This window comes from Neltuma alba, unplaced genomic scaffold, assembly GCF_004799145.2.
Source record: "Neltuma alba isolate B1F8T4 unplaced genomic scaffold, ASM479914v2 tig00011899_pilon, whole genome shotgun sequence".
In the NCBI taxonomy this organism is placed as follows: domain Eukaryota; kingdom Viridiplantae; phylum Streptophyta; class Magnoliopsida; order Fabales; family Fabaceae; genus Neltuma; species Neltuma alba.
Genome location: NW_021636497.1, coordinates 126,363 through 148,851, shown reverse-complemented (window position 1 = coordinate 148,851; position 22,489 = coordinate 126,363). Strand labels below are relative to the sequence as shown.

The 22,489-nt window shown below is 32.8% G+C and overlaps 2 protein-coding genes across 3 annotated transcripts; one reads left to right on the top strand and one right to left on the bottom strand.

Moving 5' to 3' along the window:
- The first annotated feature begins 8,187 nt into the window (after positions 1-8,187).
- On the top strand, positions 8,188-9,067 carry LOC114719248 (ethylene-responsive transcription factor ERF008). Its single transcript, XM_028904719.1, has one exon. It carries the CDS (start codon positions 8,383-8,385, stop codon positions 8,830-8,832), a length of 450 nt encoding a protein of 149 aa, XP_028760552.1. The 5' UTR covers positions 8,188-8,382; the 3' UTR covers positions 8,833-9,067.
- A 1,259-nt stretch (positions 9,068-10,326) lies between these two features.
- On the bottom strand, positions 10,327-14,505 carry LOC114719246 (CBS domain-containing protein CBSX1, chloroplastic). 2 transcript variants are annotated; one of them, XM_028904716.1, is made up of 8 exons: positions 14,151-14,505; positions 13,216-13,306; positions 13,046-13,110; positions 12,210-12,258; positions 11,963-12,018; positions 10,842-10,957; positions 10,691-10,748; positions 10,327-10,602 (listed from the first exon to the last, which is right to left on the bottom strand). In XM_028904716.1, exons 1-8 carry the CDS (start codon positions 14,361-14,363, stop codon positions 10,528-10,530), a joined length of 723 nt encoding a protein of 240 aa, XP_028760549.1. In that variant the 5' UTR covers positions 14,364-14,505; the 3' UTR covers positions 10,327-10,527. The 2 variants fall into 2 exon arrangements, with proteins under 2 accessions (XP_028760549.1, XP_028760550.1); XM_028904717.1 differs by having other exon boundaries at positions 13,216-13,303; positions 14,151-14,501.
- Between the last annotated feature and the right edge of the window lie 7,984 nt (positions 14,506-22,489).

Sequence of the window (22,489 nt, the reverse complement as noted above, 5' to 3'; positions counted from 1 at the left end):
GTACACACATAATTCTTTGAAGTCAATTAAATGGTAGATTTTACTATTGGTCTCAATACTACCTCCGATCCTTAATATAAGATCTCGTTTGACATTTATTTTGGTCATAATTATAAACTCTCGTCCACTTTATCTCTCATATTTATATATTTTATTCCAAGGTAGTCCCTTTAATAATGATAGTTCTAACTAAAACTTGATTAGCAAAAATATTTTAGAAAAGACAATACATATTTATTACAAATAACTAACTCAATTTATTTTCTTAATATCTTCAAATTAGTCAACTAGCTCTTATATAATTAGGATTGGAGGTAGCATTTGAAAGACATTTTATGATTTTATTGTTTAAATTTTTAAAATTTTTAAAGCAGCAACGCAAGGCTTCTAAGGATGCTGAGTGTTTTTTTTGTTTTTGGGTTGTCAAAATTAGACTGTTTTGATCAAAGTTATTGTGGTTGATAAATTTGTCAAAACAAAATGTCTTGTACTTTTAAATTATTACAAAGAGCATATATCCGTACAAAGGGCGTATAAACAAGATAAAAACTATCATAATAACTAATAAATCTATTCCATGTTAAAATTAATGTTTATTTTAGTTTTATGCTTAACATTATTTTTTTAAATTTCTTTTCATAATAACAGTTATTATTGTAGGGCTCATCTGCCAATATATTTTTGTCTGGGGATGAAATTTCACGAGACAAACCGTACGTGATATTTTCACGGGGCAACAATTTAGAAAAGTCAAGCAGAATAAAGTCCTCAGAATTAAATTTTTCACCTACTAAATACAATTTTTGATTTGACTTTCCCATCAATCGTGCATTTGTTCTGTGATTAGGTAGTCACAACTTACCGCGTCTTCCGACACATTTCCAAAATTAAATCATACGCATATCAAAGGTATGATTGAACATACACATTAACTTTTCATGCTCTGATTAATATTTTGATAATGCTGGAAAAATAAATAAATAGCCTCATAATAAACCAAATGGCATAAAAGAAAATAATATGTAAACCCTCTTGTCAATACTACTTCTCGTATTTAATATAAGAACTAGGTAGAGATTAAATTTAATCTTAAATATAAGACCTTAATCTAATTTACTTTCTAAAATTATAATCTTTTCTCCACAAATATCCCTATTGCTTGTGAGGTATTTCTACCACAAGATAGTTTTAGTGTACATGATTAAAAAAGGTAGTATAGAGAAGTCAGAACACAGCTAATTTTTTTAATTTTATCACATTAGATATATAGCTTTTATATTAATAATAAGAAATAGTACATCAGCCATATTCTAAAAAAGCCATGATCATTATATAATTTATTTTCATCTTCTGCAGCATTTTTGTTTTGACCAGCATTTAATAAATTATTCTGAAAATGTGACTAATGACAGTTTTTTTACATATGTGTGCGTATGCACATGGTTTGTGATCATAATTGGAAGTTTTGGTGAATGTCAATATTTTAATAGTAAAGTGGCGAGAGACAATTTTACTACAATTTTAAATTTTTGGAGCAATGAAATAAAAAAATATCTTGGTGCTCAATATTTATGAGTAAGACCTATTTTTCATATTTATCATTTTTTTCTAAATTATTTCTATAAATACTCTTTTAATCATAATCAAGTAGAAGAGGGAAGAATGATATTAAGAAAGATAATTATGATGTTTTAGGAAAAACATGTCATATTTCTTATAATTAATTCACCTACCTAACTTCCTTAATCTAATCAAATTAATTAAATAGGTTTTATATTAAGAATCAGAGGAGTATAATAAAATCTTATATTTGTAAATTATATAATAAGTCATCATAGAACAATTAAAATGAGAAAAAACATAAAAAAAGTTGAAAATTGCTAAATACCAAATAAAAAATGTTATAAAAATTTGGTTTCATCTGCAAAGATAGCGTTATTAACACCAAATAAAGTATTGTTACCAAATCATGTTAATAAAAATTTGGTGTCATTTGCAAAGACAGTGTTATTAACACCAAATAAAGTGTTGTTACTAAATCTGATTTATGATTTAGTAATTTTTAACTTCTTTTTTAATTATTTCCCCTTAAAATCGATGATAGCATGATTTTATTTCTAAACTCCGTTTAATCAAACTTGTTAACATAATGTTATTTGCTATCTACAGTTGTACGCCAACCTGGCTTAAAGCGCAGCCTAGCTATCAAAGTCTCCCGACCAACAACTTTGACACTCCAAACTCCAGACTGGCGTTGAGATGCCTGTGTGTCGTGCTTGCTTCTATTTTATCGTATTTCTTATTCTTAATATAAAAACTAATTAGATATTTTTTCCTCAACAAAATAATTAGATATTTAACTGTAGTCATACACATAAAACCTTCAATTTATTTTACCTTCAAACAATTTTTATGGTGATTAGATGTGTTAAGAAGTTTTTATTGAGAAGTAATTTTACTATGTTTATTAATAAGGATATTTTAGAAAATATAATACTTATTTATTACAAAAAAAATTAATTTAAACTAACTTTCTTAATATCCATAGATTAGTTATTAGTTTTTATATTAAGAAAGTATATTTTTTTCTAAAATGCACCGTAACGTCAGGAGTGTAGAGGAACTGGAAGGAATTTTCCGGATTATAACAAACACTAACAGTTATGGGATTGGAGAGACGCAAATATTATGGAATCACATACAAATATTCTCTTTATTGTTAATTCTACGAGAAATGGGGCTTTGAGCTTAATTAATTAGAGTTTTTGTTAATTATATGCATGAGTGAATAGAAAATCATGGGTTTACCAGTGAGCGTCTCAAGTTTGGATTGACGTTAGACAAAACTAATTTCTAGTTCAACTGAGTTTTGTAACTGAAGTCAGAATAAAAGTCAGTTAAGATTTGTTTGGATAGGTGCTTTTAAAAGTCAATTGAAAAAATTTAAAAGTTGTTTGGATAATCAATAAAAAAGTTAGTTTAGTTGTAAAATGACTGAAAATGACATGAACTTTATTGAATAGTATATTTGAAATTTTATATTTTTAATGTGATAATAGTTTAAAAAATACATAAAATTATTATGATAAAAATAATAAATAGTTTTATTTGTAAATTATAAAATAAAAATATTTGTTACGGAGGAAAATTTGACAACACATTATAGATAAACATGAAAACACATTTAAATAATTAATTAAATATATATAATGGACAAATATAAATGTAAATTAAAATTCATTTGGTCTAAATAAAAGCTCATTATTTAAAAAAAGAGATGAGGCAGAGGAGAAAATGTGCGGGTAAATCGGTGATGCTCATTTTTAATGATCACCTTTTGAAACTGCAGTTTGAAAAGTTAGATTTTCCTCCATTAAATCCAACTGAGGTTGAAAATTAAAAATTGTTTAGAAAAGTTAGCCCAGCCAAACAATATTTTTTGTCCAACTTAGTTTGCAACCTCAGTTTTACTATTTTCAAGACACTAACAGAACACATCCAAACATGTACTAAGTGGGTCATAACAAAGGAATTTGGGTATCTATCCTAAAAGGGTGTTTAGGTACCCTAAAAATACTTTTTCGTAATCAAAATAAATTTTTTTACATATTTATTTTATATTTACATAAAATATATTTTAAAATTATGATTTTGTTTATGTCTAAACACTTCTAGTATACCGACAGACTGAGGACGAAGCCAACAACGGAAGGTGAAATGACAAAGTTACCCATGAAAAATATCGGTATTGCGTGGCGGGAAAGTCAAATCATAATGGGTATCTATCCCCGACCACCGACCTACCCCCCTTCTGCCGTCCCACTCAATTATTCAAATTACAGAAATTTGTAATTTTTTTAAATAGAAAATTGAAAGTAAGTTCTGCCAAAAAGTTATTTTTCCCCACTGCACTCGGTGGCAACGGCGCCATCCATCGCTTCCCCCACATATCAGATTTTATAATAATAATAATAACTAATTATTAAATATTCTGTTTTAAACAAGGACAAAAACCGGACCGAAATTAAACCGTAGGCAGTGGGTTAAGGGTTAATTTTACTGGTCAGACCGTGGTCGGACGGGGTCAAACCGGTCATATTAAAATAATATAATTTAATTCATAATATTAAAAATATCATATTGATTATTAGTCAATATTTTTTGTAACCAAACGATTACCAATGAAAGCTGAAACCACAATAAAAAAGATTGTGAAAATCGACTTCAAATTCCCTGGAATTTATGTCCCCTGTTTTTGACTTCATTGGCTTTGAAATCTCAATAAAGAAGATTTTGGCAGTAGGTGAAAAAAGCGAAAGAGCGCCGAATTCCCCTCCCACTACTTCTCCCTCCAATATCATATATCAGCGCATAAAAAAAAGCACAGGCCCAAGAAGTTTCGACCTTTCTTCCTCTTCTTCTCTCTCTCTCTCTCTCTCTAACTTTCTTTCAGTTTACCGGATTTCTTTCCTCGTTCAAATCTCTCATTGAGTGCACCTATAAACCATTGAATCTCTCTCCACAAAATCTTACTTTTCGAACTAAAAAAGATGGCTCTCAGCTAAATTTTCACTCTCACTACTTGTTGCTACGCTTTGTTTTCACTATGGAAATGTACTTGCTGCTACCGCTACGCTCTGTTTTCATTACTTGGTGCTGCGCGAGCGAGAGGGGAGGGAAGGGAAATGAGGGAACTTGACAGGAAAACCGGAAGAGAGAAGAGGCGGTTTTTTTTTTTTTAATAAAACGGTGCCGTTTAAGATAGCTGACAAGTGAAAAAAAAAAATACAACCGGGTAACCCACTGAACCGGATTCACCCGGTTTAATACCGGTTTTTTCCGGTTTAAACCGGTTTTTCACACGGTTCAATGGACCACCGGTCTAATATTAAAACCGGACCGGACTGCAGACCGGTTTTACCGGTTTTTCCGGTTGAACCGGCCGGTCCGGTCCGGTTTTTTTTCCTTGGTTTTAAACATATTTATCTCTCTTCGTCTCTCTGATTCTTCTGCAAAACTTGGGAGGAATTTTTTTGTGTGATTTATTTATGTAATTCAAAAGAAAACTCTTTTTTATATTCTATAAATTATATTAAAAAGTTATTTTGAATGATTTTAGGGAAAATTGCAAAAAATATCTTGGAATTACAAAAACGCAGATAGGGACCCTTAACAATTTCACTATAGCTTTTAACAATAATAATATGTCGTCAAAACTCAAAGTGAAGTTGTCAAGGGTTTCTGTCTGTGTTTTTATAATTTCAAAGTTTTTTTTTAATAATTTCCCCATGATTTTATGGTAGTTCCAAACAAGTTCTTAATATATTTATATTATATTAAGATGCAGGCATTTATATTCTATTCATTTCGATTCCTGAGGTGCTTTTAAACAATGAAAAGGAATTGTATTTTGCCCAATTGATTTTGTATTTTACCTGATATTTTCCTTGTGCAAAAATTTAGAAATTGAATTACATCGGTATTACTTATAAATAAATAAATAGCACAAGGCAATATACAGATTTTAATTTTTATATTGATTGATCTCGTATTCATTTTGGGGGGGGGGAATCCTGTATGAATTAGATACAAATCCCATGCATTTACGCATCATTTAATCGATTTTGTATTTACCAATATTTTATGCACAAAAAATTGTATAATACTTAAAAAAAGATAAACGCATAGCTTATAATTTGATAAGAGTATAATTTATTAAAAGTTTCATATATTTTTTTATGATGAGAATGATTGATTTTGTACTATACGAAATATTTTTGGAGTGCAACTTGCAATTCACGTCTTGATCGATTGTGACATGATGCCTCCATTTTATTTTTAAAAAAAATTAGGAAAAATCTAAAAATCAAATGGGATTGACAATTTGCCCGCAAAGGCATCATCAAAGAAACAACGTACGTACTTAATGACGAAAGGGGGAAAGCATCTAACTTCTGCTCAAGTTGATGGTCTGAAATGCCATCATCGTCTGAAAGCGAGAGCCCCACATATCCCCACTGGTATTAGGTTATATGACATTAATTTCTGTTGAAATTTGATCGATGTCCTTAGCATATATCTTTAAAAACATAACACATGATTATCATTGAATTTATTTTTATATGCTTTAATTCTGATTTTTTTAGTACTACTTACAATTTTTAATATAAGAGTTAGTTTGACATTTAATTTGATACTGAATATAAGACTCCGATCTATTTTGTTTCTCGTATTTATTTATTTTTTTAAAGTAGTTGTTGTAATAGTTGTACATGTTAAATGTTTCATCAAATGATAGTTTTAGCTAATACACATCATTAACAAGAGTATTTTAGAAAAGACAATACTTATTTATTATAAATAACCAACTAAACTAATTTTCTTAATCTATTCAAATTAGTCAACCGGTTCTTATATTAAGTATAAGAGGTAGTATATACAACCTTCAATCCTTAATACGAGGGTTAGTTTGACTTTCAATTTAATTCTAAATATAAGACTCCAATCCACTTTGTCTCCCATATTTATCTATTTTTTTCAATGTAGTCTTTGTGGTAGTTGCACATGTTAAATGTTCAATCAAATAGTAGTTTTAGCTAATACATAATTAGCAAGGGTATTTTAAAAAATAGAACACTTAATTATTATAAACAAGTAACTCATTAAGTTTTTTTAATTTACTCAAATTAGTCAATTAAGTCTTATACTGAAAAGTGGAAGTAATATGATACAAGAAATCTAGTAATCTCTTAAAATTGATCTCCCCCGGAATATTGAGAGGAAACTTCCAACTATTTGGATAAGTGAGGAGAGCTACTTTCATTTAATTTTTTAAAAATAAATCTATTCGGTCATATTAGATGTTAGAATTATCTTAGTCATTTTATTTGTTATTTCAAACATAAGATTAATCCCTTACCATAAAGAAAGCTGTATTTTGAGAAGGTGTATTATTACTTCACTAACCAGGCAAGAGCGTAAAAGGCCAATTGAAATTTTGAATAAACATGTAGTCCTTTCCCAAACTTTTAACACGGAGGCCTCGAGCAAATCGAGACAAAAAGAAGGATTCAAGACTGCAAACAAAATTTCATATAAAAGTAGCAGGGTTTCCTCTGGTACCACGCAATTCTCACAACTGAATTGAATTGAATAATTCATAATTTATGAATATTACGATTTATTAAAAATGCGTTTATCATACAGAGTGTATGATTTTAATTTATAGGCAGTCATGGCTCACTTCTAACTCTTTTCTCCCTATAAAAAAAATTTAAATGAATTGAATTATAAGGACTTAGGAGGTGTTTGAGATGATGTAAAAGTACTTTTTAAAAGCACTTTTCTGTAAAACTAGATAAACTCTTTCACATATTTATTTTGTATATCGTAAAAGCACTTTTAAAATTATGGTATAGTTTCCATTCAAACACCCCCTTAACGAACATCCATGATTTACCTCTAACTCTCTCTCTATATAATATTTTATTTATTTAGTTTTTATTCACTTATTTCATTAAATTTTGGAGAGATTGCAAAAAAATGCCTTGGAATTGCAAAAACGCAGATAGGAACCCTTGACAATTTCACTTTAGGTTTTGACAACTTCATGACATATTATTATTGTCAAAAGTCATAGTGAAGTTGTCAAGAGTCTCTGTCTGTGTTTTTACAATTTCAAGGTCTTTTTTTACAATTTTTTCTTAAATTTTTTATTACCTTGTTATCTTCCCTTTTTTTTTGTGGACCAGCCCTTGTTATCTTTCCTTGCACAGGGACAAAGGATGTCTTGTTATTAGATGTCATGTAACCATTTTGTATTATTATTTTAATATATCAGACACAATTTTCTTGCCTATTAAATACATAAAACTAGGTGAGAAAGCATGTTCATATGAAATTTGAAGCGATCGAGCTAAATGATTTCTGATTTATAAATATCACAACTTTATATGAATTTCATATTTCTTGGTATTTTAAATTTTATTCTATATTGATTATATTTGGATCCATCCTCATGGAATCATAAAATAGAACAACAGAGTTGAGATTAATGATTAATTAATTAATTAATCTATTTGGGGCCCCGCCCCCGGGGGGAGAAGAGTGATGTGGTTGTCGGTGAATTCGGTTATTTTAAAAATGTAATAATGAAAATTGATGTATAAAAGAGAATGGGCCTCAGAGAAACCGACGTGGAGGCTTACCCACATGACAAAGCTTAGTGGCCGAGTCGCATGAGCCTCTAAAGCCATCCCCGCCTCCTCCTCCTCCTTCGTTTTCCCGTTTCTCATGAAGATCCGCTTCCTCTCTCTCTGATTCTTCTGATTTTACTGCACCAACAGTAGCCAGAAGCTTTTTTCACCTTTGTTTTTGCAGAAAATGGAAGCTGAGCAAGGGGCTATGGGCGCCAAGAAGAGAGGGGTCGAAGGAGAGAGAAGGTACAAAGGGATTAGGATGAGGAAGTGGGGCAAGTGGGTCGCTGAAATCAGAGAACCCAATAAGCGTTCCAGGATTTGGCTCGGATCCTATTCTACCCCCGTCGCCGCCGCCAGAGCCTACGACACCGCCGTTTTCTATCTCAGAGGACCCTCCGCTCGCCTTAATTTCCCGGAGCTTCTCGCCGGAGAAGGCTGCCTGGCCGCCTCCGGCGACTTGTCGGCGGCTTCGATTCGTAAGAAAGCTATCGAAGTCGGCGCCAGAGTGGACGCCCTGCAGGCTGTCCCCCACCACCACCCGTCAGCGGAGGCATCGGAGCTCATACCTCGCGGTGCCGGAGCATGTGTTGACCTGAACAAGATGCCCGAACCCGAGAACCCGGAGTGTAACTGAGGTGTGGGTGGTGACTAACATGCGCCACGGAGGTTGTACGGCGGCTGAAGCAGAGTGATGTTGATGAAGCCTTCCTGAGGAATACTGTACTCTATCTTCTTCCTTTCTCCCGCCTCTCCTGCTTCGCTCGTAGTATTTCCTATTTAGATTTTACAGAAGAAATTTTGGCGTTGTAAAAAGATGTTAAATGTAAATTATTTAGTTAAAAGCAGCTCCTTTTAACTCTTCACTCTTCGTTTCTTTTCTTTCTTCCACGGATATTTCCTCAATTGCTTGCTGAGCTATTGTCTTCATTTCTACAAAATGGAGAGAGAAAAAAAAGTAGTAATAATAATAATAATTGTAAGTTGGGCCTATGGAAATTAAAAAGGGAGGGAAAGGGGGAATTTATGCGATGAAATAAAGAATGGAACAGGGAGGAGGGGACAAGAGTGGCCAAGGATGTTGAGTACAAGGGAGAGAGAGGGGGGCCATGGTAACCACTAAAGAGATATAGGTACTAAAAAAGCGATAAGATTAAGAGTTAGGTATTTTCCTGGTTCTGTAGTGTGCTGATTATGAGTAGGGAATAGCTTTGGGACCAGTGAGAGGGGGAAAAAATAAAAAATTTGTGATCGGTGACAACGACCCATGATGGGGCCTCTTAATACTGTTTTTCTCCTAATTTGGTCAAATCACATCTTAAGCAACATATGTATCTACCAAATACAAATCAAGTCAGTAAAAGGAAAAGATTCTCCCATGTTAAATGGAACAATTACAGCTCCTGAATTAACCCATTTCACTCTGAGCTGTATCCCATATTCCGGGTGTTTCACTTGGACCTGCGAGATTTTAAGGTCCGCATGAAGATAACTCCATAATTAGCGGAGGGATGGTAATTTTTTAGTCTACTAGTTTGGGTGAGCAAGAGATAGGGGATAGCATAGGGTTAGAAGCAAGCGTGTGATTAATTAATTCATGAAAGCTAGCCTCTCAGACTAAAGTTATATATAATCACCAGTGGTTGAATCTGCTAAAAGCGGGGCTCAATGCATGAAACAAAGATACGAGGTACAAGACAAAACTGATCAGAACATCAATGGTGGAGAGTGTGCAAATCTTTGTTCACAGTTGCAAAATGCAAAAGAATATTTTTCTAATATCCCTCTGAGCCTATTCTCCAAACTGGAAGCATGCCGAGTAGCTTGGGGAGTCGGAAGCAAAACCTCAATTGAGAACCCCTCCTGATTTCTTCCGTACATCAACTCGTTCTCTGCGTAAAATTTTTTCTTTTCCTTACAAAGAAAAATGGGATGAAAAGCTTGTTGAGGCCCATATGGCCTTAGGGACCAAAAAATACAGAGACCGATCACCGATGCAAGATATAAGAATGGCAATATGGTTGAGTCCCAAAGAGCTTTAGAAAATGAAACACCTTGAAAATTCACCCCATCATTTTCAGCAATCATTCTGCCCGCGATTCTATTTAGTAAATACATGGCTCCTTAGCAATGCCAGGAAGGGTAACAGATATTTTTCACTCCAAGCAGCCAACGTTTTGATAATGAGCCATTTCAGACGTGTTACAGCAAAACAATGATTCTATGATATAAAACATACATGCATAAACCAAAATTTCGATTCTAATCATAGCTATCTCCTGTGGCCTCAAAGGGAATAATATGCTCCCCCTAAAGTAGATTCCAAATTCTATTATGCTTTCTTTTCGTTGTCTCGTTTCATTTGAAGCGCAGCTCTGACAACATTTCCTCTGGTGATCAGCCCGACCTTTCAGATCATAAAGAGCGCCTTAGAAACCAAAAGTCAAAGAAGCATACTTACAGAAAATTGGACGGTGGAGGGACGAATCTCTTACCAGCTTCCCATCAGCGTCTACAACAGGGAGACGTCGAAATTTTGTCTCCAGCAATAACCTAATAATAACCATATTGGAACATTTTCATCCTTTTCCATGAGGTGAGATATGGAAGTTAAACAAAAAGGGAGAATGAGGCAGATATAAGCACCTAGCAGCATCCTCAAGATTAGTGGTTTCCCGCACCACCATAGGGGCAGGGGTCATTAATTCACCGACCAATTTCCCCCTGGTTTTACTCAGCAATTTCTGAACTTCGTTGAAAGTCTACAAGCCATCAGGAGATTAAGATTTAACTTCCCTATGACAATATTTACAAGTCTGCAGTCCATTAAAATCTTTACAAAAGTTATTAGACAAATCCTGAACCAACTAGTTAGTTAAAAAATTCAAATTTTATGTGCAAAGGAATGCATTCTTCAAGTACTTTTCTTTCCCTTTCCACCCATCTCGTATAGGTTTGGGATGAAATTGTTTCTGATAAATTTCATAGAGGGCACCTCAATAGATGGTCTTTAACCACAACGGGGTGGACAACGCAACACCAAGAGGGACAACTAAACTGTTGGTTGTTTTCCTTTCAAAATTTGATCAGTGGTGAATATCTCCAAAAGAGAATTTTATTAATCAAACTCTACCACGCTGATGCTGTGAGGGGAAAAATAATAAAACGAGCTTCATTGCTTCAATGGGGATCCTGAGAGGGAAGCATGCCAAGCTTTTCTTGCATGTCTAAACATTAAATATTTCAAAATCATACAGGATATCGCCCAATCCCAGCTGATGATAGATCAGGTGAGTAGGATCAACATAATCTTTCCAATTTGGCTACAATCAGTAATTACATTGTAGCAACCACCAGCCATCAGTAATTACATGCATTAAAAAAAAAAAAAGTCCATTTATTTCATTTTAATTCTCAAGTAAAGGTGTTCAACGGGGCAATATTTCCCATCTGAGAATGTTGAGGAAGCAATTATAGGATGCCCAATTATAGTAATATGCGATGACTGGGAGAAATGGTTTTTCAGTTCAGGCCATAAACCAGTATTAGACGTCCTTCCAAGGCTTATGAGATCGGGTAGCCAGCTTGGTATAACATGGATAACTGATCAGACACTGAGTAATACGTACTCACTCAACTCAAATTCAGTCATCTCTATTAATACCAATATAAACTCTACTTTCCCTAAGCAGGAGTTTTATAAGAAGTAAGACCATACAAAAAAAGGAACTTGATAAAAATGAACTGCAACAGATGCTTCTACTTACTTTCCAAGTGCTGTCAACTTCCGGAAACATATCGTTATTATCAGTCTTTGGGTGACCTGAAAATCAACATTGCACATTGCTTGAGTTATAATAGAATAATGTCTTTGCTTGAGCTATAATACCAAGAAATGTTTGAAAATTTCCTCACTCTTAAAATTGCTCTTCAATGTTTTAATGAGAAAAGTATACTTTCCAGTTTCAACAAAACAAAAAAGGAGAAGATAATATACGTCTAAAATCAATTTACCTGATATTGAGTCTAATGCTAACAAGTCATAATCCGAAACAACACCAACCTGCGAGATATTAAAGAACCTTCAGAAATTATCCCACCATATGATCCATTCCGCAATACTCTGATGAACTAATCACAAGAATTTGAGCACGAAAACTTAAAATGGCAGAAACTTAAAGCATATTAATTACTAGTTATTAGTTATTAATTCATCAGGTTCAATTTTGTTAGAAAAACAAAACTTTAAAGCCTCTAAGTTGTTTATATTGAAGGACTGAACTGTAACTATTTCATCTGCTCGGTACAACTCATCATGGTCATGCCAAATACACACAATAACAGTATGGTAAAGAGCTGAGAATAATTCACAAAGAGCGTTCTCATTTATTATTAAAGAAATGAACTAGCCTCTAAACAAATCTTTAGCCAGACCAACACCAATTACCAAAGACAATAAACTGAAATAAAAATAAAAATGGCCCTCAAAATACGACGAGCAAAATATCCAAAGGCTTATAACAGGTGCACAGTTTTTCTGGCCAAGTATAATTAGAGTAGTCATGGTATAGCAATGAGAGAAATGGAATTAAGTTATGAGAAATTGAGAATAAAGAGTGTTAAGTGAGAGAAAAGAAATTTAACTAGTTGAAAAACTTATATATTGTGCTTTAATTATTGATGTACATATAATCTTCTTCTTTTTTTAATTCATTATTTACACCGTTGGGAAGAGAAGGTTGCTTTTTAAATTTGAGATAAAAACGGAAGATAGAAGGCCGCCAGATATTAGAGACACCAATCTAAAAGCACATATAGAATGATCAACAAAGTGGCCGTGGCCAACTCACTAATTTCCAGTCATCATCAATCACAGGAAAACCAGTTATTCTGTGTTCTACAAGAGCTTCAAGAGCTGTCACAAATTGGAGCCACGGAAAAGTTAGTATTTAAATATAAGCCCAAGAAAAATGGTAGCATGTAAGCAGACATATCACATAAACTCAATGAGAGAATATACCTTCATCCACAGATGTTGTAGGATTTACCACGTGCAAATCCTCTTTCCTTGTCATAAATTCACCTACAGTGTAAACTTCACTTCTTGGCTGCATATGTTGCCAGAAAAGCGAACCGCATTAAAATTATGGTAATACAATGAATATACATATATATGGGGTAAAAATTGAGATTGTAACTGTAGCAATCCGTAGAAAATACTGTATAAATTGGAAAGGCTTAATTTGCTATGGGCCCCCTACTCCATGGAGGAAGGGCCTCTTTCTACATGGAAATGCGAGAGAAAACGCTGTATTCAAAATTGAACTTGTTCTCTGTCACTCCTCATATTGAAGCATCCAGCTAGAAGATAATTACATAAATAAGGCTGATCAGCTGCAGCATTAAGGAAGGCGCTTCTGAAGTATAACTATTAAAGACCGCTTCTTAGATGAGGGCAATATGTCAACAATTAATTTTCCTCAGCGGGGTTCAAACCTTAACCATTTGCTCCCCGCCCCCCCGGGGGGGGGGGGGGTCTTGAGGAAAGCAAGACAGATTTCTCTAATTGAAAGGACTGAACCATAGTTAATTAATCATAACATCGGTTTTAAGAAAATGCTCATCTAATCTAAGCATGTGTTGAAAGTCGCAACAGTGTTTCGTATTTAAGCTCCTCATTCAATGCATCGTGACGAGCACGAATCAACAGAGCTGGCACTAAAATTCACCTGAATGTATTTAGAAGCCAAGTACACTATGTCATGCTCTAAAGTCTGAATCAGTTCAGTTATGCAGCCAAAGAGCATATTTAATCAATCAATTAATTAATAACAAATTACGTCATTAAAAAAGGTAGAGTGAAAGCAAAAGGGGGAAACCTTTTGTTGGATTCGAAGATACACAAACTAAAGAAATGGTCCTATTTGAAGATATGAGTAGAGCAGAAAGACATACGGGCACGGAATTAACCACGATGGAGTGACCGGCGGCCACCGGCATTCGACGAAGCCCGGGAAGTGGAGCGGAGCGGCCAAAACTTCGAAAATGGGAGGAGGAGGAGGCATGAGTGTTCAAAGAGGGTAAAGAAGATCGAAGGAAGAGGGATTGTCGCGGGGTGGAAGTAGATGCAATGAAGGGGAGTGTGTCCAGAAGAAAACTGGACTCCATATTCGCTGAACTTCGCGCGCAATTCAGCAAAGCTAGGCGGCGAAACCAATGAGGAAAGTATACCGAGAGGTTTAAGCTCCTGATACGGATGGATGGAATAGCCGATCCCCCGACAAAAAGACGCTGATTTGTCTGTTGCCTCCAACGTGTAGTCGCAACTCGCAGGATATAATTTGATCACATAACCAGTAATTTCGTTCCCATCCTTCAACTTGAAACTTTTTCTTTTTAACTTTTTATACCACTTGATTTCTTCTACTTTACTTTTTCCCGGGATTCAATTTATTGCCTCGACTTTACTACGTCAGATACTCAAATAGTCAAATTTAATACTAAAAGACTTTCTTTTCTCGAGTACAGTAAATCCAATTAAACAGGGGGAAACTAACAAAGCAGTTTAAAATGCTAATTTAAAATCTTTATTTCCATGAAAAAGAATTTTAGAAAAAAGATCAGATTTAGTTATTGAGCACCTCTCAAAGGAGTGGAAACCATTCTTAGGGGGTGTCTGGGTAGTACTGGAAGTATTTCTGAAAAGTACTTTTTTGTAAATAGAGATAGACTTCTCCACATATTTACTTCGTATACAGTAAAAATACTTTTAAAATCATAGTTTTGATTCCATTCAAATACCCCTTTAGTAATTAATGGGAAGACGGAAAAGCACCAACGAAACTCCTCCTCTTCATGTCCTGGAAATTGGTCCTCTGCTACCGCCAGGTGATGTTTTGATGTGAAATTGAACCATTTAGAAGCCTGAGTAATGGTAAGGATTTTTATTTCAAAAAAAAAAAGTGCAGGTCTTGAAACATGTTTAATAGAAGTAAAAATGGTAACTAATGCTTATAAAAAAAATGATATCTTAAGTATCGACAGCTAAAAAATAATACTCGTAATTAATAATTTTTTTTACCAGCAAATAATAATCAATAATATAAACGAAATAGAATACTATAAAAGTATAAAACAGTCAAATTTAATTCAAACAGTTCAGACTTTACGGTTAACCGTAAGACCCAAGTCAAAATACCGGACACAATTTTTTTTTTTTTTTTGGGTATAGAGACAGATTGTTTTAGTTAAAAAAAGAAGCATTATTACTCGAAGGATAATTATAAGAGTTGCAGGCCAAGAAAGCCCAGTTATCAAGGTCTGCACCGCTATTTAATTTCAAATATGTTCAAATAACCAATAAAGCTTAAGTCCTGTGAAAAAAAAGAGTTAATGTCTTATAACGTTATGAATCAAAATTTAAATTCTACATGGGAGAAAAACTTCTGGCCGTGCAACCCAAAATGCACTCTTACACAAACACTACTCCTCTTATCCTTAATGTAAAGCTACTTAATTAATTAATTTTAATAAATGTGATGTAATCTTCTTAAAATCTTAATATTATTATAAGTCAAATATAAAAAAAACATGAAATAGAGCGTTTGTGATTGTATTGACTATTAAGCCCAATCATCCTTTTTAACTTTTTCCCTAAAATGTGGCCCCAGTTCCAAACATGTGGGAGGAAAAATATTGGGCCACGAAACAATGATGGCCATTGGAAATCAGCTCTCTATCGCAATTAATGGACTGAGAAGTTAAATTAGAAAGCCCAGCTTGATATGCATATCAATGCCCACCGTAGTTGGGATTCATGGATTTATTGGGCCCTTTTTATCCGAATGAGTTTGTTGGGCTTGAGGCCCATAAAATAATGGCCAACATAGTAGTTCTTAACTCAAGAATTGACGACACGTAGAGGCCCATATAACGATGGCCCTTGAACGTATTTTCTGATAGACATATAATGCCCAATTTCCAATATGTACCGTAGTTTCTTTTAGGTAAAAAAAAAAAGTCAGAATTTTTACTCACAGAACATCACCGTCAAATGTGTGATTATCTTGAAGAACATGATTGTATAAAACTGGCTTCAAACGAACAAATCCAGCCGATTGAGATCACGAGGGAGAGCTTCAAACAAACTAAGCATGATGTATATAAAGTTTAAGATTCCTTTCATCAAACACGAAATCATGGCTATCTTAAATTAACATGTTTATTTAAACAGATCATCGAACCATTTTTTATAAGTATACATATTGGACTCACTAGTATACGAGGATCTTATTAATGTGTGACTCTATCGTTGTCTTTTATGCTGTGTGCGGAAGGTTAAGTGTGAATTAACGGGTCATAAAAACGCAATTTACCTGAACCTTATTTGATGTAAGAAGAGTCTTCCACGAAATGATGACAGAAATTAACACATGCCCGCCTACCTAAAAGATAAGTTTAAAAAAGGGGGTAAGTTGGGCAGTGTGGGAAGGGGCAAGCAAATGGCACCAAGGGCGTGGTAACAAAGGAACCAATGAGTGCGTTGGCAAGTTGCATCTCAAATTCTGCGGACGACATCGAAAGTTGTGAAATTAACATTCATAGCTTAATGTTTTTGGAAAGTGTCCCCAGGACAAGGTTGTTGTCAACTTGCTATTTTTGAATGCCCTCCCCTTATATTATTGACACAACGTCACCTGTCAACACCTTTTGTCCATTATATTAAACCCCATTATCAACGCCACAAACACATACGTTAAATTGATACTCCTTTGGAATAAAGTGACCAGACCAGAAATTTCCAGATTCAATGCACATATAACGGAGAAGGCAAAAATCAAGTTGGGGCTGGAGGTTGGGTTTTGATTAGGATTCTTTTCTTTTCTTTTGAGTTATTACAAAGGAGAGTTTCCTAAAGAACGACACTGAGTTGGCAAGTGAAGTTGCTTTTGCTTTATAGAGATTGTTTGGGGGTGGAAGAAATCGACCTTGCTAGAACAAGTTTAATTTTTTTTGGGTTTAAACAGAAAGAGAACTGTCAAAATATAATATTTTTGATGGCTTTCCTTTCAATTATTTTGTTTCTTTTCATTCAGAAATAGTGTTTTGCTGTGAATGGCAGGACGCCCACTAGCAATAAAAGAAGGGGCATGTACTTGTTTTTGGGGAAAGAGGGTGTTCCCTTTATGAGTGAAACTTCGTTTCAACAACAGTTACTTTCGTACTTTTCAAGAGTTTTTTTTTACCTTATCATCATCATCACCAACCCCTATTGCTAATTTACTATATGCAACATGCTTCTCATTTTTGTGGTCGTCCTGTTCCCTGGATTATCAGTCCCTGTCCCGGCTCATCCCCGTTCTTAACCCTTTTCTTTTTTTCAGGGGGAAGAAAAGCATCACTTATTTGCTTTTGAAAAAGAAAATACTTTCATACAAACTGAAATAATATTCTTCTTACCTATTTACTTTGTATATTATAAAATTATATTTAAAAAAATAAATCTAATCACATTCTTAGCTTTTTGAAAGTAATTTTACGAGTTTAAAATAAGCATATGAGAAGAGTTTTATCTCGATTTGTATAAAAATTTGCTTATAAATGATTTCAAATAAGCCCTAAAAAGCCCATTTAGAAAAACTTATGAGTAGTTTTTCAATTGTGATTTATGAAATACGAGATAAATATATGAGAGGAGTTTTGTCTCGATTTATATGAAATGTGATTATAAGTACTTTTAAGTGCTATTAGGATTAATTTTTTAGTAGTTTTTCAAGATACGAGATGACTGTGTGAAAAAAAATCCTGTGAAAGCATAACCTTTAAATGCTCTTCTCAGTACACGAACACCCCCCCCCCCAAAAAAAATTGCTGCGGCAGTTGGGCCGGATGGGAAAAAACTGAAAACTTGTCAAATGAGATAGTGGAAAAGATCAAATGCAGAATAATTGAGAAAGCACTGATTGAAAAATACGATTTTGTTCTAAATGGGGTGTTTGAGGAGGAACACAAAGTGTTGAGGAAAAAAGAGTGTTTTGGCATGCAGGGAGAATTGAAGTGAGAATGATGGTAAATGGCATGAAGTGATAAGGCATAGGCGAGAAGGCTTTTGCACCACAGATTTTGGGTTTCCTGTCTCCACAATAACACTATGGTCCCCTCTCTCCCTTTCCCCTTTTCATATAACTTGTCAAACACATCAAGACAAATCCCATTGCACGACGCCCCTTCTCGCTCCTTCTCTTGCATCTGTTCATTTAATAATTTAATAATCTGTCTTTCAAGCTAAAAACACCCTCAAAAACTTTTGTTTTGCCAAAATTACCATGAAATCCCAAGAAAAAATTGTACTCCCTCCGTTCTTTATTATAAGAGACATTTGATGTTTATGGCATGTTCCTATATATAAAAGACACTTAAAAGTTGCATCTACTTTTTTGTGTTGATTTTCTATTTTACCCATATTTATTTTGTCTCCAATTCACACTCTCTTTCCCTCCTACTTCTCTTTTTTAATAATTTAATTGTTCGCTCTTATGCTCTCTCCTTATTAATGAGGACATTTTTGGAAAAAAAATTATACTTTTTACACATTGATTGTTCTTAACTAATTTTAACTTCTTTTTTTATTAACGTAATTCGATTATTCGTCTCTTATAATAAGAAACGGAGGGAGTAATCACCAAGAAGGAGGACAATAACAGTTAATATTTTCTCGTCGCGTTAAAATCTAGGTGCATTGGGAATATACCTTTGAGCAAATATAGTGCATAATGAAGTGTTCATATTCATAAATTATTGATCAAACAAAGTCGTCGTATTAATAGCAGGATTTAAATATACGATATAAAGTATTATAGGTCAAGTCTTTAATAGCTGAATTAATAATTATCAGAACTACGTAGCAAATTCCAATTAATTTGAATGGAATTAGGTAATGTCACGTATATGTACAATTATTCATAATACAAAAAATTGGACTAAATTGGTTAGTTCAACCGAAAAATCAATAAACTGGCTATTGATCCGATTTGGTTTAAGTGCCAAATCAATAAAGAGCCGAATCAGTATCAACCCGACCAAGCTGATATGAATTGCCAGTTTAGGTTATGTTACTATTGGTCTTATATTTTCTCATTCAGTTCCTAATATCTTTATGACTACAGATTTGAATAAATTTTAACAATGATTTCTATATCGATGATTATTAATTTTAGTTATTGAGAAATAGTAAAAATCAAAATTCTCAATGTTATTATACTTTGTTATTGTTACAATCAAACTATTATTGCATTTCTTTGTATTTTGTTGGTGGTAATTATTAATATTTATATTTTGTTATTTTCAATTAAATTATATTATTTTAATATAATCAGTTTGATTTTAAGTTGACATGAGCCTAACTTACTTACACTTAAACTACTACCTTAACAACTACTATTTGGTCCGCTTTTTTTGTTTCTTGCAATTATTAGAGCAATAACTTTTTTTTCCCCATAAAGGTCAAACTCCAAAGTTGACTCGAAAGATCTCCAACAATTAAATTGTATTTAAATTAGGCAGTGGTGGTGGTGGATGATAAATTGATAATGCACCAACCAACTTGAAATGGGCTGCGATGCACAAATCCAGAGAGTCTGCAAGTTGGGTTCGAGGTTTCCTGGCCCATTGATTCATCAATTTTGTGGGACCACATGTGCTTTCTTCCCATCAAAAGCATAATTGATTTCCCTTTTTAAGATTTGATGGGGAATCATGCACATTCTTATATATTTTCATACGCTTTGTACTACATCAGGTCAAAAATATATATATTTATACAAGATTCAAACCCATGTTGGTACATTTATTTATTTTTTATTAAGAGTGCGTTGCAATATTTAAATCATTACATTATTCTAATAAAATATTCAAATGATACTCCTCTCGATCTTTGATATAGAACTTAATTATTATTACGTTGATTTTATTGGATGACTTTTTTTGACGTAAGTCGTGACAACAGTTTTTTCCCCAACATCAAATGGTTTTCAAAAAAAAAAACACCGGTTTTTTCAATGATGATGAATTTTTTTAAATCCTTTATCATAATAATGTTTCTTTTTTACCTGAAAAGTATAATGGTGACTAAATGACTAGATTTAGTCACTATTTTCTTGAGAATTTATCATTTTATCATTATTGGAGTAAATATATGATATGTATAAACTTTCTGTGTGTCTCTAATTGTAATTAATATCTTCGCTGTTTTCCTTGTTCTTATGACGGCTTGTCGGCAGCCGCGGTCTGCTCCATATATTCGGTGTCGTCGGCCAGAAAATGAATACACAGTCACTTCACGATGTTTTATTATTATTTTTTTTCTTTACGTGCGTACTCACTATTTTTAGTCTATTCCAAAATTATCTTTTATAAACTTTATGTATTATAAAAATATTTTTACCATTTACTGGAATTTCCTATAATTTAGTAATCTCATCCAAAATATATTCTTCTCGGTAATAACGTGATTATTAGTGATAAAGTTAGAATATTATATGTAACAGCCATATAAAATTGATCAATATTTATTAAAAAAACATAGGAGTTAAAGATACGACTTAGCATGGCTTGGTGGTTTGCCGACCTTATAAATTATATCTTACATTTATAATCAGAGGTAGTATAAAATGTGAATCAATATTTGAGAAAATTAAAAATATTAATTAAGTTAGTTTTTTGTTATTATTAAATATAAAAGATGAAAAGATGAGAATAATAATAAAATGAATAAAGAGGATGTAAGAAAATTAGAAAATAAAGAAAATACCCCTCTTGTAACCAATCAATCTTCCGTGGAGCACATTTCACTATACTCACACACAAAAAAACTATTTTTATAAAAAAAAAATGTTGAGTACGTATCTTAATATGAATTATTTAAAATAATTTTAAATGGTTCATATTTAATTTAATTTCTATATGTTTTAAACTATTTTTATTTTAATAGACTTCTTAAAAAATCTACCAAAAAATTATAGATTAAAATCTTTCAATCTAAACCATCCAAATTTGATTCTAAATAATCTAAATCTTATAACCCTCTTGAAGCTCTAATGTGTTCTTCTCAAGACTTATTTGAATTAACATTAGTAAAAATAACTTTTATTTATCACGCACTGAATATAGACATTTTTTTGAATAAAAATTTAAATATTAGTTTGCTACATTATAAAGAACTAACTTTTATGATAATAGAAGTAGCTTTTATTCTAAATAACTACAGATTGAAAATTTGAAATTGGGGTAAAACGTGATAAATGTTTAGATATATTTTTATAAAAAAAAATTAGCACGGCATAAATTTGATACAGTGAAAAGTTAGTTTCAAAAAATTTAAATTAAAAAAAGTTATGTGTGATTTGGTTGGGAGGTTCAAGGTTGTTATAGACAATGTCGTATCAACCGTTGGCTCCCATTATGGCTCCCTGACTCTTCCACATGATTCACGTTCGACGACTGGGACCCATAATTCCCCGCACGCGTCAACCTGGATTTTATCACTCTCTTTCCTTATGACGTGAATTTTAACTAATTTCAAGATTCATGTATTTATTTAGATTAAGGTCATCCTGTGGATTTTGATTATAAAATCTCTTTGCAAATACAATTTTATAATTAAGATCGAAGGTAGTAAACTTTTAAATTTTTCTTTATATTTTTTTAGGGTGTTAAACTATTCAGACCAAATTTTTCTAATTTAAATTTGGTACTTTATTTGTGTAATTATTTATTATTTTAATTATATTCTTATATAATATTCAATCTAAATAGAAAGAGAAAATTTGAAAATCTGTGTCCTATTTTTTAGTCATGGCACTTCTAATTGGGATTGTTGGACCAATATTTAATCTTTTGCTCTTTATTCCTTTCATATCTATGTACAGCACCGCATGTCAACGAAAACGCGCATCTGTGAGATTACTTGAAGATGCTTTCTTTAGGAAAATGAAGGTATAAGAATTTAGAAGGACAATTATAAAATTTCAAAGGCTATGAAAATTATCTATACGTGAAATATCACATAATATTCAAGGGATTATACATAATTTAGTCTTTTAAAATATAAGTTACTTTGTAATATGTAAGTCATTTTGTGAAAGAGTTTTATGATTTTCACGCACACGTGTAACAGATTTAAATTTATTTTGAGAAATACCCGTACTTAATGTTTGGAGTCATTTCACTATTGAACATTTGAATCAACTAGTAGGAGTTATTTTAACTTAATAAAAGGTTAGGGACTCGATCTTTTG

Excerpts from the sequence above, each read along its gene's own strand:
- LOC114719248 (XM_028904719.1), top strand. The coding sequence starts at position 8,383 with ATGGAAGCTGAGCAAGGGGCTATGGGCGCCAAGAAGAGAGGGGTCGAA.
- LOC114719246 (XM_028904716.1), bottom strand. The coding sequence starts at position 14,363 with ATGGAGTCCAGTTTTCTTCTGGACACACTCCCCTTCATTGCATCTACT. Across the intron at positions 12,259-13,045 it reads TTGATGATGACTGGAAATTA|GTTGGTGTTGTTTCGGATTA; the intron begins GTGAGTTGGCCA and ends AATATCTCGCAG. Across the intron at positions 10,749-10,841 it reads AATCTTGAGGATGCTGCTAG|GTTATTGCTGGAGACAAAAT; the intron begins GTGCTTATATCT and ends GGTTATTATTAG.